The sequence below is a fragment of the Cariama cristata genome, unplaced genomic scaffold, assembly GCF_000690535.1.
Source record: "Cariama cristata isolate BGI_N322 unplaced genomic scaffold, ASM69053v1 scaffold11355, whole genome shotgun sequence".
Classification (NCBI taxonomy): domain Eukaryota; kingdom Metazoa; phylum Chordata; class Aves; order Cariamiformes; family Cariamidae; genus Cariama; species Cariama cristata.
Genome location: NW_009619262.1, coordinates 67,357 through 81,925, shown reverse-complemented (window position 1 = coordinate 81,925; position 14,569 = coordinate 67,357). Strand labels below are relative to the sequence as shown.

The 14,569-nt window shown below is 49.4% G+C and overlaps 1 protein-coding gene across 3 annotated transcripts; it reads left to right on the top strand.

Annotated features, from left to right (window-relative positions):
- Positions 1-302: 302 nt before the first annotated feature.
- On the top strand, positions 303-14,309 carry TOP1MT (topoisomerase (DNA) I, mitochondrial). Of its 3 annotated transcripts, XM_009701174.1 has the most exons (15): positions 303-375; positions 430-511; positions 2,842-2,957; positions 5,100-5,221; positions 5,998-6,120; positions 6,654-6,841; positions 7,445-7,589; positions 8,436-8,579; positions 9,112-9,297; positions 9,953-10,021; positions 11,119-11,233; positions 11,712-11,839; positions 12,547-12,641; positions 13,544-13,693; positions 14,096-14,309. In XM_009701174.1, the coding sequence occupies exons 4-15, from the start codon at positions 5,156-5,158 to the stop codon at positions 14,196-14,198; spliced, it is 1,512 nt and encodes a 503-aa protein (XP_009699476.1). In that variant the 5' UTR covers positions 303-375; positions 430-511; positions 2,842-2,957; positions 5,100-5,155; the 3' UTR covers positions 14,199-14,309. The 3 variants fall into 3 exon arrangements, with proteins under 3 accessions (XP_009699476.1, XP_009699474.1, XP_009699473.1); XM_009701172.1 differs by having other exon boundaries at positions 348-511; XM_009701171.1 differs by lacking the exons at positions 303-375; positions 430-511 and adding an exon at positions 1,576-1,673.
- Positions 14,310-14,569: the final 260 nt, after the last annotated feature.

The following is a 14,569-nucleotide window of genomic DNA, read 5'->3' as shown; positions in this document are numbered from 1 at the left end:
CAGAGAAGCGCAAGAAGGTGAAAACAGAGGGGGTGGAAAAGATGAGGAAGAAGAAAATAAAGAAGGAAAAAATGTTGGAAGAGGAGCAAGAGCTGGAGAAGACAGATGAGGAGAAAGGAGTGGGAGATGAACTAGAGGAGAGAGATGGGGTGGGAAAGGAAAGGGAAGATGGAAAAGGAGTAAAGGAGGAGAAAGAGGAGGTGGATGAGAAAGGGGATGAAGGATGGGGAGAGACACAGAGTGTAGAGGTTGGACAGGAGGTGGAGGAGGAGGCAGGGAAGGGAGATGTTCCAGGGAAAGTGAAGAAGCAGAAAATCAAGGAGAAAAAGCCAGAGGGGAAAAAGAAAGAGAAGGGGAAGAAGAGCAAAGAGAAGAGTGAAGGGGAGGAGACCCCGGAGAAAACCCGGAAAAGGAAATCTAAGGAAGAAGGAGAAGAAAAGAACAACAAAAAGGCTAAAAAGGAGGAAAAGGAAGAAGAAAAGAAAGAACAGGCAGAAAACAAGTGGAAATGGTAAGTGTGTCTTCGGCCTGTGGGCAGCCCTCACGCTAACGCAATTGGAGTTTTAGTTTTATTTCTCAGGATAAAACTGTGAAAAATCTTTATTACTATTTTTTAACTTCTCTGTTGCATTTTCTTAAGCCTTGAACTCAACACTCTTGGCAGGAAGAGGAGGTGAGAGATAGGAGGAAGTTCTGAATACACAACAGTATTTGTATAATAGGTTTTTTTATTCTTATACCAGTATATACAATATGTATTCCTCCTGAAATGGCTTGGCTGGTGCCCAGCCAGGGAAGGGAGATGCTCATGGATGATGGAAGGAGATGATTTGCACAACCTCCTGTAATAAAACAGCTTCCAAGACAGCGGGACCTATGTCAGGGAGTTGTAGAGGGGCTGCATTTTTTCTTTTTCCCCATTTTTGCAGCAGTTTTTGGAGGATCCAGGCAAGGATAGGAGAGCATTGGGAAAGGATGTATGAATGGGGCTGATGGATGCCGTGGTGTTTTTTTTTTCGAGGTGGCAGGGAGCAGTGGCTTTAGCCACTTGGTGTCACCCTCTCCCAGCGCACCCCAATATCTGGGGCAGAGAAAGAGCATTTAGGGGGCTGGATGCTTTGGAGCCTGTTACAAACCTGGGTTGCGGGGAGCTGCTAGGGTGTTATCCCTGACAGGGATGCCCACGGGTGCCTGAACCTTTGGGACAGCTCTTGTGGGGCACAGAGTGGCGTAAAAAGTGGGAGTATGCAGGTGTTTTTTTTTTGCTAGGCAATGTCTTGTTTGGGGCAGGCTGGAGCCTGGCACAGAGGCAAGAGGCTAGTACGTAGCTTCAGCTCCATTTACAGCAGTTTTGCCCCAAAACACGTACAGGACTACATTTCCCAGAAGGCTGCACTGCCTTGGCACGTGGGGAGTGCCACAACCTGGACTGCTTGGACATAGCGGTGGCTTCTCACGGCGATGCCTCGGGCACCACCACCACCATGCCCTGGTGGGTAGCAGGGTGCTGGGGCAGGATGCTTGGGGTGACCTGGGCATCCACCAGCCTCGCTGTCTCTCTGGGTGGTCGGTGGCATGTACCGGTGTCTTGCCTCTTCGCTGCTTGGCCGCAGGGTCCATCACCCCCAGCTCACCCCCATTTGCCTCCGACCAGGTTCGGGGGGCTGCAGCAGGTGAGTGCGGGCGATGCTTTGCCGGGATGGAGGGTTGCGTGGGTTTAGGAGGAGAGACGGAGCCCTTACAGTGTGTCCTGCACATCACCCTTGTGGCTGCCTGCTTCTGATGTTTTCAGCCAAGTTTTCTGTAGTTTGTTGACTTTTTTCTTTAATATCTTCTTTCCCCACCCCACCCCTATGTTTTCCTGGCACAATGCAGCTTCTGATGCAATTCACTTATTCCACCTCGCTTCCCATGGGGAGGAGAAATGTCGGAAATACTTCCGGGGCACCGCTGAGCGAGAAACACAGGGATTTTTCTTCTCCGGGATGAAATTTTGCTGTGTTTCTCCAGCAATCCTTGTTTGTTGTGTTTGTTTTTTTTTTCCAGAGATGCTGGGGGTAAGGAGCCAGTGCCAGCCTGGCTGGTGCTGAGCTGCAGGGTGCAGATCCCCTGCCTGGTCCCTTGCGCTGCTGCCAGCAACGCTTCCCAGCAAACCTCTGTCCCTGACCTGTGCTCTCTCTTTTAATGCTCTTCTGATCTTCAGAGTGGGTGTTTGGTTTTTTTTACTTTAAAAAAAACAAAAAAACAAAAAACAAACAACCCTTCATTTCACAGCTAAGGCTTGCAATGACTTTAAAATCCTGCTTGTTCTGGAGTGGTGCATTAAGAACTTATTTGCATTAAGATCGTAGGTATAAGTAGTCATGAACGTTGCGTGTTGCTCATCTCCCAGCATATACACACAAACCTCTGAACCTCTTTTTCTTTATTTTTTTTTTTTAAAAAGGAGGCAGTGAGGGCTGGGGAGGGAAGGGAGGGTATATTTTAGTGCTTGCAGCCCCTTCTGTGCAAACTGAGCAGCCTTCGTGGCTTGGCAGTGGGGTCTCTCTGCCTGTGCTCATGAGTTTGGTTGACCGATCCATCCCTTCGCTCTCCCTCTGTGTCCATCCATGTCACCGCGCCAAGTGTGTCCCCTTCCTCAAGACATCTTTCCCTGGGTTGCATTGTTTTCCTTGTTTGAAAGAATGGGGAAACTGAGGCAGTCGCAGAGACGATAGGATTTCACCTGGGTTTTGTGGCAACTGTCACTGCTCACAGAGCATTTTCCCAGGGTGACCTTGGGAGATGGTCCCAGACTACAGGGTTGGGATGCTCTCATGAGTCCCTCTGCATCTGTCCCAGGTGGGAAGAGGAGAAGAAAGAAGATGGGGTAAAGTGGACCCAGCTGGAGCACCGAGGACCCTACTTTGCCCCCCTCTATGAGCCGCTGCCTGATGATGTGCATTTTTATTACGATGGTATGTCTGCCTTGTGATGGGACCTGGGGCACGTGGAGTTGTCCCCTGCCTGGCCAAAGAGCCCATATCTTCTCTTGTACTGGAGGGGAAGTATTGCAGACCACAAACGATTAAAAGGCCTAAATATCCCATCGGATAAAGCCTGAACCCTGGTTTAAAGCCAGAGAGTTTTGTGTGTTGTAGGAGTTATAGGGTAATTGGGGAGCTAATGAGCCCCTGACAGTTGCGGGGTGCTTCAGGCATTCATGCAGAGCACCCCAAGCAGGGTGGGGGCTCCTGCCTGCAACTGGTTTTAGGGTGCTGTAATGCAACCATGTGTGGATCTGGGACTCAAACCTCTGCTGACAGCCTCTCCTGGCTGCAGGGCATGCAGTGGTGGGGCTGGATGCTAAGTTTCTTGAGAGGAAGCAATGCATCTTGATGCTATTGCCTGAAGTCCTTGTGTACCTCTTGTGAAGATGGACTAGAGAGAAAAAAAGAATTTTTTTTTTCTCATTAAGATACCTTTTGGGTTTGAGCTTTAAGTGAGTTCACGCATGGTTTCCTCACAAGCTGGGAAAATGTGATTTTTGCTTTTGAGAGCTGCAGTTTGCCTGCCTCATGACCTCAGCAACTGACACATCACTTGTCCTCCAAGATGTTGCAAGGTTTGGCTGGGCTGCTCCTAGCTCCTGGTCATGTCTCCTGATGTCATCCCCGGGGCCACCACACATCATCTTACAGCAACTCAGTGCACCAGTGAGGGGCTGAGATTGACAGGACAGATCCAGGTCTCTGCTGTCCTCCTTGCTTTCCTACCATAACTGCTGGGCTGTCTTTTCCTCCCCACCCTCAGCTTCATCCCTGAACTGTTTTCTGACAGATGAAGGGAAGGAGTCCAAAAGGGTCTTGGGGGCTTGACCAAGGGATGCTGGAGATGGGAGGTGACCACAGTCCCATGGGATCTTGGTCCTCCTCATCCTCCTCACTGAGACTTCCTATATTTTGGGTTTTTTACAGTAAGAAAAAATAAAAGGCCAATTTGGGTCTGGGAATGCTGTCACCAGAGGGCACTGCTGGGACATCGATGGGGCTGTCAGACTTTTTTTGGCTCTATGAGGAGGAGCCCTGGCAGCTGTATGCGGTCCTGCATAGGTTTTGGACCTTCTGTGTTGCTTCTGAGCTGTTGGAGACTCATCTGTATGTTGTGTGCATCTAGGCTGGTGGCTTTGGCCTGGAATCTTGGGTGATGTTGGCTCATTTGCTAAAAGGTGTCATCATTCCTGGATGAAAAAGTGTTTATGGACAGGTAACAACCCCAAGTAGGAAGGGAGCATGGCTGAGCTGTTGTAGGCTGTCATGGGGCCATTATAAGGCTGTGACCCACCATGTCCTGTAGTTCAGGTGGAGGTCAGGAACCCCAAAAAACAGAGTGTGGTACAGGTAGGACTGGACCATTCCCTGGAGTTCTACAGGGTGCTTCTCCTGCAGCTTGCCTAGAAAAGCTATTTCACACTATTGGTTTCCTAGGAAGAGCCAAGATGTTCCTTGGATTCACTAGACTTCACTGCTCTAGCCAAAGAGCTTAGGAGAGGATGGTGGCTTTGCCAATTCTAAGAAATTATCCAAGATCCACTGGACAACCATAAGAGGCTCTTGCATTTGTATCAGTTGCACAAATCTCAGCTTTGAGCTCCCCATGATTCCCCCATCTGCATGGGGAAGTATTGGAGATGAAACCTCTCCCAGTGGAATCCTGGATATTCAGCATGGTCCTGGAAGTGATCATGGTCAGAAAGCAAATCTTGCTCTCTCATCCTGTGGAGGTGTCAGTTTGGGACTCATCATGGTGTGGTGGCTGTTGAAAGCCCCGTGGCTCAGTGACCTTAACATAAATCAGGATTTCCACTCTCCTGGAAAAGAAAATGAAGTGTGTGATTGCAGATGGGCTGCAGCAGCATCCTGCTGTGCCAAGTGCTCTGTGTATTGAACCACAGACGAGGCTGTGCCTGGTGCAGGGAGGGTGCTGGGTGAGAGTGTCTGTTCTCACCCCACGTCCCTGTTTTGGCACTGTGCTGAGCATGGGGACTCACCAAACAACTGCCTGGGGTTGCGGGGTTGGGTTGCCCTGTAACTGATGCTAAAGGACCTCTCTCTTCCTAGGCAAACCTCTGAAGCTGAGCCTGGCCACGGAAGAAATTGCCACCTTCTATGCCAAAATGCTCGATCATGAATATACAACCAAGGAGATCTTCCAGAACAACTTCTTCAATGACTGGAGGAAGGTATCTTCCCTGTGATTTTCATCCTCTGCGTTACACACGCAACATTAAACCTGTCATCCCCAGGCAGACCCTAGGCTGCGGTGTGGGATGCAGGGGATGAGGTTTTTTGCGGTTTGGCTCTTTATTTATAATCGTATAATTGCGAGATTCTAAATTATACAATTTATTTCCCTGCTTCTTGTGGGTTTGGGCTGGGGCTTGCCCTCTGCAGCATCCTTGAGGGCTTCACATTGGGACTTGCACTACCTCTGAGTTTTAGCGATGCTACCTAAGAAAGCAGGTGTCGGGTCTCGCAAACAGCTTTGCAAATGGTTTGCGCATGTGTCCCTCTGAAGGATTAACTTCAGGGTCCCACAGCACCACAGCTCAGTCCCTAAATAAAAGCAAGATCCCTACTAGGGCAAGTTTATGTGCCCTCGGATGCCTTTGGTGCTGCTTCTGCAGTCGCTGCAGACTGCTTGCAGTAATGCTTGGGGACCGCTTGTTTCCACAGCAGAGGTTAGAAGTTGTTCCACCCCAGAGATGGTTGTGGTTTGTTTCTCCGTGGGTACAGGCTCAGGTGTCCAGAGACAGCCTGGCCTCCGGCCGTGGCAGCTTTGTCTGCCCGTGAGTGGATATGGTTGTGATAGCTGGGGTGGCTGCTTCCTTCTGATTTTTCTGAAGAACTGGCATATGTGTCTCCTTCCTTTTCTGTGAAGGAGAAGCACAAGCAGCAGCTCTGTGCGGAGTCGGTTTTGCTTCCTTGCTTTACCCAGCCCATCTCATCTCTTGCTCAGGAGATGACCTCAAAGGAGCAGAAGATAATCAAGGACCTGGACAAGTGTGACTTCAGGGAAATCCACAAGTACTTTGTGGACAAAAGTGAGGCACGGAAAGCACTCTCCAAAGAGGAGAAGCAGGTGAGGACTGTTTCCTATGACGTCTAGGACTGGGTGATATGCTTTGGGACCAGCTTAGGGTATTTTGGCTCCTGCTTTTGTCTCCTTTCCTGGTGTTATGCCTTGACCTAGGACCTCTTTGGCCTTTGGATCAGCTCTGCCTCGGTGACCATCACACCCCTCTTCGTTAAGTTTATCTGTAGATGCTGCACGTTTCACGGCTTTGCAGGGTACCAGTCATCCTCGGACCATGATTTGGGCTCCTGCTCTGTCCAGAGGATGGTGGACCTTGCTAAGGGGCTGATGGCACACAGACTTGTTCCATCAGCATATCATGCTGGGACAGCATCACTGTGAGGGTTTGAAGTGAGTGGGAGTTGAGCCGTGTGTTGAGAACAGACTTAGGCCCATCCTTGCTTCTTCCTCCAGTCCTTTGAACTCTGCCTCTCCTGTCTTGCTTTCTCTGGGGAAAGAAGGGCAGTGACGGGCAAGGCACAAGTCATGGGTTTTCAGCTCTCTCCTGGAGGATGATGATGGGATGGTGCTTGTTTCAGAAACTGAAGGAGGAGGCGGAGAAGATCCAGGAGGAATATGGGTACTGCATCCTCGATGGGCACCGGGAGAAGATAGGCAACTTCAAAACTGAGCCGCCAGGGTTGTTTCGTGGACGTGGCGACCACCCCAAAATGGGCATGCTGAAGAAGAGGATCATGCCAGAAGATGTTGTTATCAACTGCAGCAAGTGAGTCGTCACGGAAAGAGCTGAGCTTGTGGGGGTGCTTTTGGGACCGGAGTAAATAGCACATCTCTGCCTGGAGCAGCTGTGAGGTTTTGCTATCTCCTACAATCACTGCTTTGCACACCCGGAGGCTTGAACTCGCTGGAGCCCTTCTATCACCTCCTGGTCTCTTTGAAGAAAGGACAACTCTGTACTCCTTCTCCTGTGCTCCTCTTCCAAATGAGTCATTCCTCCTCATTTTATGGGTCCCTTGTGCTGGCTGGAAGCATTAGGACACTCACTGGAGGGAGGAAAAACAGTGATTGAGTTAAGAGTGTTTGCCCTTTAAGTTACATGAGATGATTTGGTCTTAAATCACTCATACGAAGATCTTGTGGCCTTGATTCAAAACACTCCTCACCAGCCCAGAAAGTTCTCTTGTTGTTCCCCAGCATCCAAATGATAAAGACCTGATTGTGTTGTGGAGCAATTTTGGGTGGGCTGTATGTTTTCTGTAAGTAATGCTACAACGTGTTGACCATCCTTGGCTGACTGTGAAGAAGCAGTTGAGCTGATGACCCGTTTCTTCTTCATGGTCCAAGGGCTGTAACTCTGCTCTACCTGCAGGGACTCCAAGATTCCCGAGCCACCAGAAGGGCACAAGTGGAAGGAGGTGCGCTTCGACAACACGGTTACCTGGCTGGCCTCGTGGACAGAAAACATCCAGAACACTTTCAAGTACATCATGCTGAACCCCAGCTCCAAGCTGAAGGTTGGAAGGATGCTGCTGTTCAGACAGAGCTGTTGCCTTTTGGGCCGCTGGCTTTTTGCCAGGTGGAAAGATCAGGGGAAAGCAGAGATGTGGCATGTCAACAAAAATATACTTTTTTTTTTCCCTCCAAAAAAGAAGAAAAGGTGTTAAACTAAATTAATTGGTGTTCCATTAGGTGGTGAGGAGAAAAGGATGAGATGATTGTTAACCATCAAGGCTATTTGAGGAGATGGATTGCTACTGGCAGGGCCATCCCTGGGACATGCTGCTCATGTGTGTCCAGGGAAGGCTGTTGAAAGCCAGGCAGGGGCTGAGAAGGGTCCACAGGGACCAAAGTCTATAGGGTTGAATTAATTTATGCCAGTAAATAGAGGGTACGGGAAGGTGGGATCGCCATCTGTAGTGTCATGGGAGGGAGGGAAAGGGGATTTAAAGCTATTTCCAGCCCTTAAAGCTAGTAAGGGCACTGCACGCAAGTTGGACACAACTGAGCAAGTGCATTATGCCAGTCCACGTTGGTGGTATCTGAGCAGCAGTGGCTGTGGTCATGCAGTGCTTGACCACCTGGCTCCTCATGTGCTATGTGCTGGCTGCTAGCTGGTGGAGGACACCTCCAGACTATGAGCAGCTCAGACTTGGCCAGGATCCCAGGTCCAGCAGAACCAGCAGGAAGCCTAGGTGAGCTGTTTATGCTCTGATTTTTCCACTTCATGGATTTTTCCCAAGAAAAAAAATGGAGTTTGAGCAGTTTTTAGATGCTGGAGGTGTTCCCAGAACAGGGTTTGACTGGTAGAGGTGGAAGGAAGATGGGGCACTGGGTGAAAAAGTCTTGACCTCTCTTTCCAGGGGGAGAAGGACTGGCAGAAATATGAGGTAGCTCGTCGCTTAAAGGATGTTGTCCACAAAATCCGTTCTCAGTACCGAGCCGATTGGAAGTCCAAGGAGATGAAGAAGCGGCAAAGAGCGGTGGCCCTCTACTTCATTGATAAGGTACCTCCAGCCTCACCCTGGCCCCCAGGTCCCCCATCTGTACGGAGGCTGGGATTTAACTTGCCTGATCCACCCCACCCTGTATGTTTTTTTTAGCATCTGCTGGTTGCACTAGCAAGGGTTGTTCCACATGAGGAATCTGGCAGTGATCGTGAAGGATGGTGACTCCTGCTATCTGCTGATGCTTCTATGAGGATGCAGTCATGTAGCAGTGCAGGAGCTGTACTGTCCTTCCCGGACTTTACCTGCACGGGTGTCTCTGCGTGATGGCAAAGGCCCCAGTGGAGAGCTGAATAACTTTATTCTGGGGGGGATTTTAAGGTTTTGTAGAACAGCAAAATAATCTGCTGATGGAGGCAGTCACTGCTTGGTTTCTACCAGGGTCCCAGCAACCATTCAGTAAGGCACTGTCCTGAGAAAGCTTTCCTTTTTTTTTTTTTCTTCTTTCTATCTGGTGTCCACATCCACTTTAATAACCTTGGAAAGGGGAATTGAGGTGGGCTGGGATGGATGACTTGCTGTTTCCTTCCAGCTGGCCCTGCGAGCTGGCAATGAGAAGGAGGAGGGGGAGACTGCGGACACGGTTGGCTGCTGCTCCCTGCGCGTGGAGCACATCAAACTGCACCCCGAGCTGGATGGGCAGGAGCACGTGGTGGAGTTTGACTTCCTTGGGAAAGACTCGATCCGTTACTACAACAAAGTGTCAGTGGAGAAGCTGGTGAGTGGGGCAGAAATAGAGACAGTGGCCAGCATGGCGATTTAGTGCAGGGTTAGCTGGGTGGCTCGGTTCCCTCAGTGGTCATCAGTCCCAAATCTGCACCTGAAACCTTTTGCAAAGTTGCCTTCTGTTGCAAAGATGCCTCCTGTGCTTTAACACCATGGTGGCAACGTGCGTGTGGGATGTAAGAGTGCTGGGTGACAAGGACACACACATGCTGACCTTGTCCTGGAGAAGAGAGAGGAACTTTGAGGTAGGGCTTTCAAAGGTTGTCCTAGCCTATGAACTGTGAGAGAAGTCCTGCCTCATGCTGGAGCATCCTCAGTTGACTGATGGGCATAAGGACTTGAATTGTCCTCATTGACTTTTTATTTCTTCCTTTGCCCATGAGATAAACGATTTTAATGGTGTTTATTGGGAAACTGGAGTGCCAGGGATAGAAGAGATGGGGGGGAAAACAGCCTGTGGCACCAGTGGCTTTGAGGTCCCAGTGGCAGCCCTTGAAGTTGAGAAGGTTGGTGGTGTAGTAGGATGTGTGCTACACGAGTCTGAATCAGAGTCCATCCGGATGAGGAGGCAGATGGAGATGAGGGAAATATCTGGGAACACTTTGCTCCTTTGTCCCTGACCAGAGCTGTCCTTTCCTCCTGTTTAGGTGTTCAAGAACCTGCAACTATTCATGAAGAACAAGGATCCAGGAGATGACCTCTTTGACAGGCTCAATGTGAGTTACCAGCTCTAAGCTTTTGAAATAGCACTGATGAGGGACCTAAAGGGAGTTGAAGCAAACCCATGACACGCCCGTCCAGCCTGCAGGCTCTCAAGCTGTGGTGCTGCATCAGTGTCATCCTTTACCCCAATTTTAACAATCTCCCCACTAGAGATACCACTCTAACTGTCTGAACACCCTGTTGGGATGCTGTGATATTCTTTTCCATCCTCTTTCTGCACTGGTAGCATCTCTGCTTCTCTGAATGAAGGCTTGGCTGCCTGCCTGCACCCATGAGTAACTTGTGTCCCTAAGGAGGTGGCTTTCTGCTCCTTCCCTCCTCTAACTCACCTGCTTGGGCTTTTTTTTTTTAAGCCTGGGCAGGCCTGCCCACACACATGTTGCACAGGGTGTTGCTGGAGGTGTTGAACCTCAGCTGTTTGACGCTTTCACACCTTGATGGGTTTCAGCAGAAGTGTGAGAGGCTGCCAGAGCAGAATGATGCTCAAGAAGTGTGCTGCAGCCTTCCCTCCTGAGCTACTCCCCTGCAAAAACTTCCTCCCTCCTCTTCCTCAGTAAGGGATATAGGGTGCTGCCACCCATGCTCCCCCTCTGCCTGCATCTCCTACCAAGCCACTTTTGCCCATCTTTCCTTTGAAGAGGCTACTCCTCTCTGGTTATGTAGGATTTATCTGTGATAGGCTTACTTGGTACAAGTAAGGCTTCCTCCAAACCCCAGGTGACTCTTAGCATCTTCCATTTCCAGTCCAACTGCAGCCCCATGTGCTCCATAGAACAGAGATATCGGATGTGACATACGTGAGATGTGATATTGGATGTGAGATGTGTTCTCCTGGACACAGATGGGCAGAAATTGCTGACTTCCAGAGAAATTCTTTGTGGGTTTAGGTGGAATTTGTGCCTTTTTTTTTTTTTAGATGAAGGACTGACCTAACAAGTAGATCTGCAAGGTACAATAGTGGTTTGTTCTAATGCCTGATCTGGTTGCTTAGGCAGAAGATGGTCTGAAAAGCAAGTGCTTTATTGTCCCAGCATCTGCTTGTTCTCTTCCTTCTTTTCCCCTAAACTTTGTTCTATCTTCCTTCCTCCAGACATCCATCTTGAACAGACACCTCCAGAGTCTGATGGATGGTTTGACTGCCAAAGTGTTCAGGACCTACAACGCCTCCATCACGCTGCAGGAGCAGCTCAAGGCACTCACTAACTGTGAGTTACTACGAGTGTTTATGGTGTTACCACCTGCATTGAGGTCAATGGGCTCAGCAATGTCCATCCATTCCCTTGGGGTCCCTAGAAGCGCCTGCCCCTCCTTGGCAGGTGATGCACCACGTTGTAGGGTAGTATGTAACTTACGGGGACATGCAGCAGATTGGGAACCGTGTTAAGTGAGAAATACTTACCCACTCACTGATAGTTTGACTAACTGATAGGCAAGATGAGAGTATTTCTTTTTCCCCACTTCCTTGCGTTGCAGGTTGGTTGCATTATTTTTGCATGCCGTGAGCGATGAGGCATGGTATCAGATCCAGTGATGCTCAAGTGTCCTTCGCCAATGTCCACAACCAGTATTGCTCTCCCCTGAGAAAGACTGGGAAAGCCAAACAACTTGCTGTTGTTCTGGTCTGTTCCCTGCCTTCCCCAGCTCCCAGAAAGGAGACCTAGTGATGCTTCCATTTATTTCCAGCTGAAGACAATGTTGCGGGAAAGCTCCTCTCCTACAACCGAGCTAACCGAGCTGTGGCCATCCTGTGCAACCATCAGAGGTCTACACCGAAAACCTTTGAGAAGTCAATGCAAAACCTCCAGGCCAAGGTGAGACAGGCCAAACTGAGACCCCTAGACCTGATCTCACCTCTGATATTTTTTGGGGGGCAGGGGGGTCATGGGGAAAGGGAGGGTGAATAACCTAATGCCTAAAGAGATCACATTGATCAAGCGTGGTAGCGAATGAACCAGGAGTAGAGGCTTTCTTAATCAGTGCAGACATCAGCAACCTAGGGGTGGAGAAGGACGGGGTAAGCTCAAACCCTGGATGAAGTGCACTTGGCACAGTTTGGTTTTTTCATCACTTGGTGTCTTCAAACTAAGCTGGGTGCCTTTTGTGATGGCACAGCTTCGATACAGTTGGCTTGGGACCAGGGAAACTGGTTTTCCCATCTGGCTGTTTGCAAGAGGACCAGCTGAAAATTCATGGGTCTGCTATGCAAATACCTCAAACCACCACTTTTAATTGTCTTCAGCTTTTGTTCAGACTCCGCTGGTGAGCTTGGGACTTTGCAGAGGGCTCCAGCACTGCCATGAGCCAGTCTTGAGCAGTTGCACAAGGTGAACAGATAAAAGCTGTAAGTGTTTCTGGCCTCTGTGCCCTGAGGATGCTTGAGCTCCCACTGGTGCTGCAGGGCCAAGTTGCTGGGGCTGGAGTAGGGCTGGTAAGAAGTTGAGGAGTGGTTTTTTTGGGAGGCAGCTGAAACCTCCAAGGAGGACAGGAGCATGGTCTGACTTCGTGTTTACCTTCCCAGATCGATGCCAAGAAGCAACAGGTGGAGGAAGCCCAGCAAGAGCTGAAAAAAGCTGAAGATGAGTTTGAAGACACAAAAGATGCCAAAGCAGAAGTGTGAGTGACTCTTCCTTACAATCCTCTTTAGCAGAGGGCCTGCAGGTGGGGATGGTGCGGTCCAACACCATATGTGCAGCTCATCGGAGCAGAAATGCCCATATTGGGTATCAAGTGCCTCTTGTCCCCTGGCAGATAGATGGGTGGAGGTCTTGTGGATGGCTCCTTGCAACAGTAGAATTGCAAATTGCTCCTTCAGGGGGATTTCTTTGTCATGGGGCACACCTCACTGAATACTGAGACTTCAACCCAAGCTCCTGGCTTGGAGTTATCCTACAAATGCTGTGGTGCAAAGGATGCCTAACTTGAGGTTGTGCTGGGGGTACACAAACTGGTCTCGATGCGTGTTTTTCTTGCGGGACACTGAAGTTGGTGGATTGTGGTCTATTTGATCTCTGGAGCAGTCATTGCATGGGGTCTGTCCAAATTTGCTCCCCTCTCCCAGAGCCCAAATGTGACATCCTGCCCAGGGACAGGAGGAGGCTGGAGGAGAGAAACAGGATTTGTATTTTATGTTTTGCTCTGGAGTTTCTTGTTTTCCGCTCATGCTCTGTGTTGGTGAGATGCGGAGGAGGTTGTCAGAGATGGTCGCTGCTTGTGGAGCCTGGATTTGAGGGAGGTGGTCTTTGCTGGATGCTGGATTTTGTACTTGCCCAACCTTGGTGGTAATAACACTTTTATAAAAGTGTCTTATCGGGTCAAAGTACATGAGAAAGAGGTTAGTGCTGAATGGCATCTTTGACTCTGTCATTCTGGAGTATTTCTAGGCTCAGGCCTTATAGGACTCATTGGCTTCCTATCATGTTCCCAGGCAAGAGCACACCAGGGGAACCGCTCTGTGTTTTACCTCTGCTGCTGCTTTTCCTCTTTAACATGCTCTGCTGCTCTTCCTTTACCCTCAGCAATGTCCAGAAGAAAAAGAAGCTGTTGAAGCGGCTGGAAGAGCAGCTGGCCAAGTTGAACGTCCAGGCCACAGATAAGGAGGAGAACAAGCAGATAGCTCTGGGCACATCCAAGCTGAATTACCTGGACCCCAGGATTAGCATAGCTTGGTAAATCTTGGGCGTGCTATGGGGCAAATGTTGCTTTAGAGATGTGTAGATCACGTAGCACTGCCTCAGGAGGAGGATAAACATGTGCCTGGCCTTTGGGGGAAAGGAATAAACTTCATTTCTGTCCAGAGAAATATGCCAAGCCCTGGAGATGTTGGGGGAGGCCGGTAAAATCCAAAGCTAAGGCTTTCCTTGCCGAAAATAACTGTTTGCAGGATGTTCCTTCTGGGTTTAGGGCACGAAGGGGTCACTTTGCATGTCTTTATTGGCAGTGGCACAAAGTTAATTACTTAAGGAGCTTGGGGCTAAGAAGTTTGCGAGGGTGAAAGATGCCGCTGCTGCGGTGGGAGCAGAGCAGGGATGGGTACCGCATCCCAACTTGTGGTCTTGTGGTCTGTACAGGTGCAAGAAGTTTGGCGTGCCCATCGAGAAGATCTACAACAAGACGCAGAGGGAGAAGTTTGCCTGGGCAATTGACATGGCCGATGAGGACTTTGAGTTCTGAGACAGTGCCTTTCATGTTACGTCGTGCTTGTTTGGTGCTGCTGGAAAGCCTTTTTTATGTGCTGCTGCAGTCATTGCAGGGATGGGGCTGTAGGGGTTTGTCTAATGAAAGAGTAATACGTATTTTGAGATTTTTTTTTTAATATACAAAAGGAAACACCTGGTTTCTAGTTGGAACAGGTACTGCTGACTTGTGACACTCATCCTGACTGCAGTGACTTTGATGTGAACTTTTAATTCCTCTTCAGAGTTGACAAGAGCTTTGGATCTTTTCTTTCCTCCTCCGGAGTCTGGGAAGAAGATTGAATGAGAGCTTTAATTGTGCTGATAAACAAGATTAGATCTAATCCTATCTCCTTGATGTAGTGGAGC

What these genes read in the sequence shown, in the direction of transcription:
- TOP1MT (XM_009701171.1), top strand. Translation starts at nt 1,576, where the DNA reads ATGTACCGGTGTCTTGCCTCTTCGCTGCTTGGCCGCAGGGTCCATCAC. An exon ending in AAGTGTCAGTGGAGAAGCTG is followed by an intron (nt 9,298 to 9,952) that starts GTGAGTGGGGCA and finishes CCTCCTGTTTAG; the next exon opens with GTGTTCAAGAACCTGCAACT. An exon ending in ACCTCTTTGACAGGCTCAAT is followed by an intron (nt 10,022 to 11,118) that starts GTGAGTTACCAG and finishes TCCTTCCTCCAG; the next exon opens with ACATCCATCTTGAACAGACA.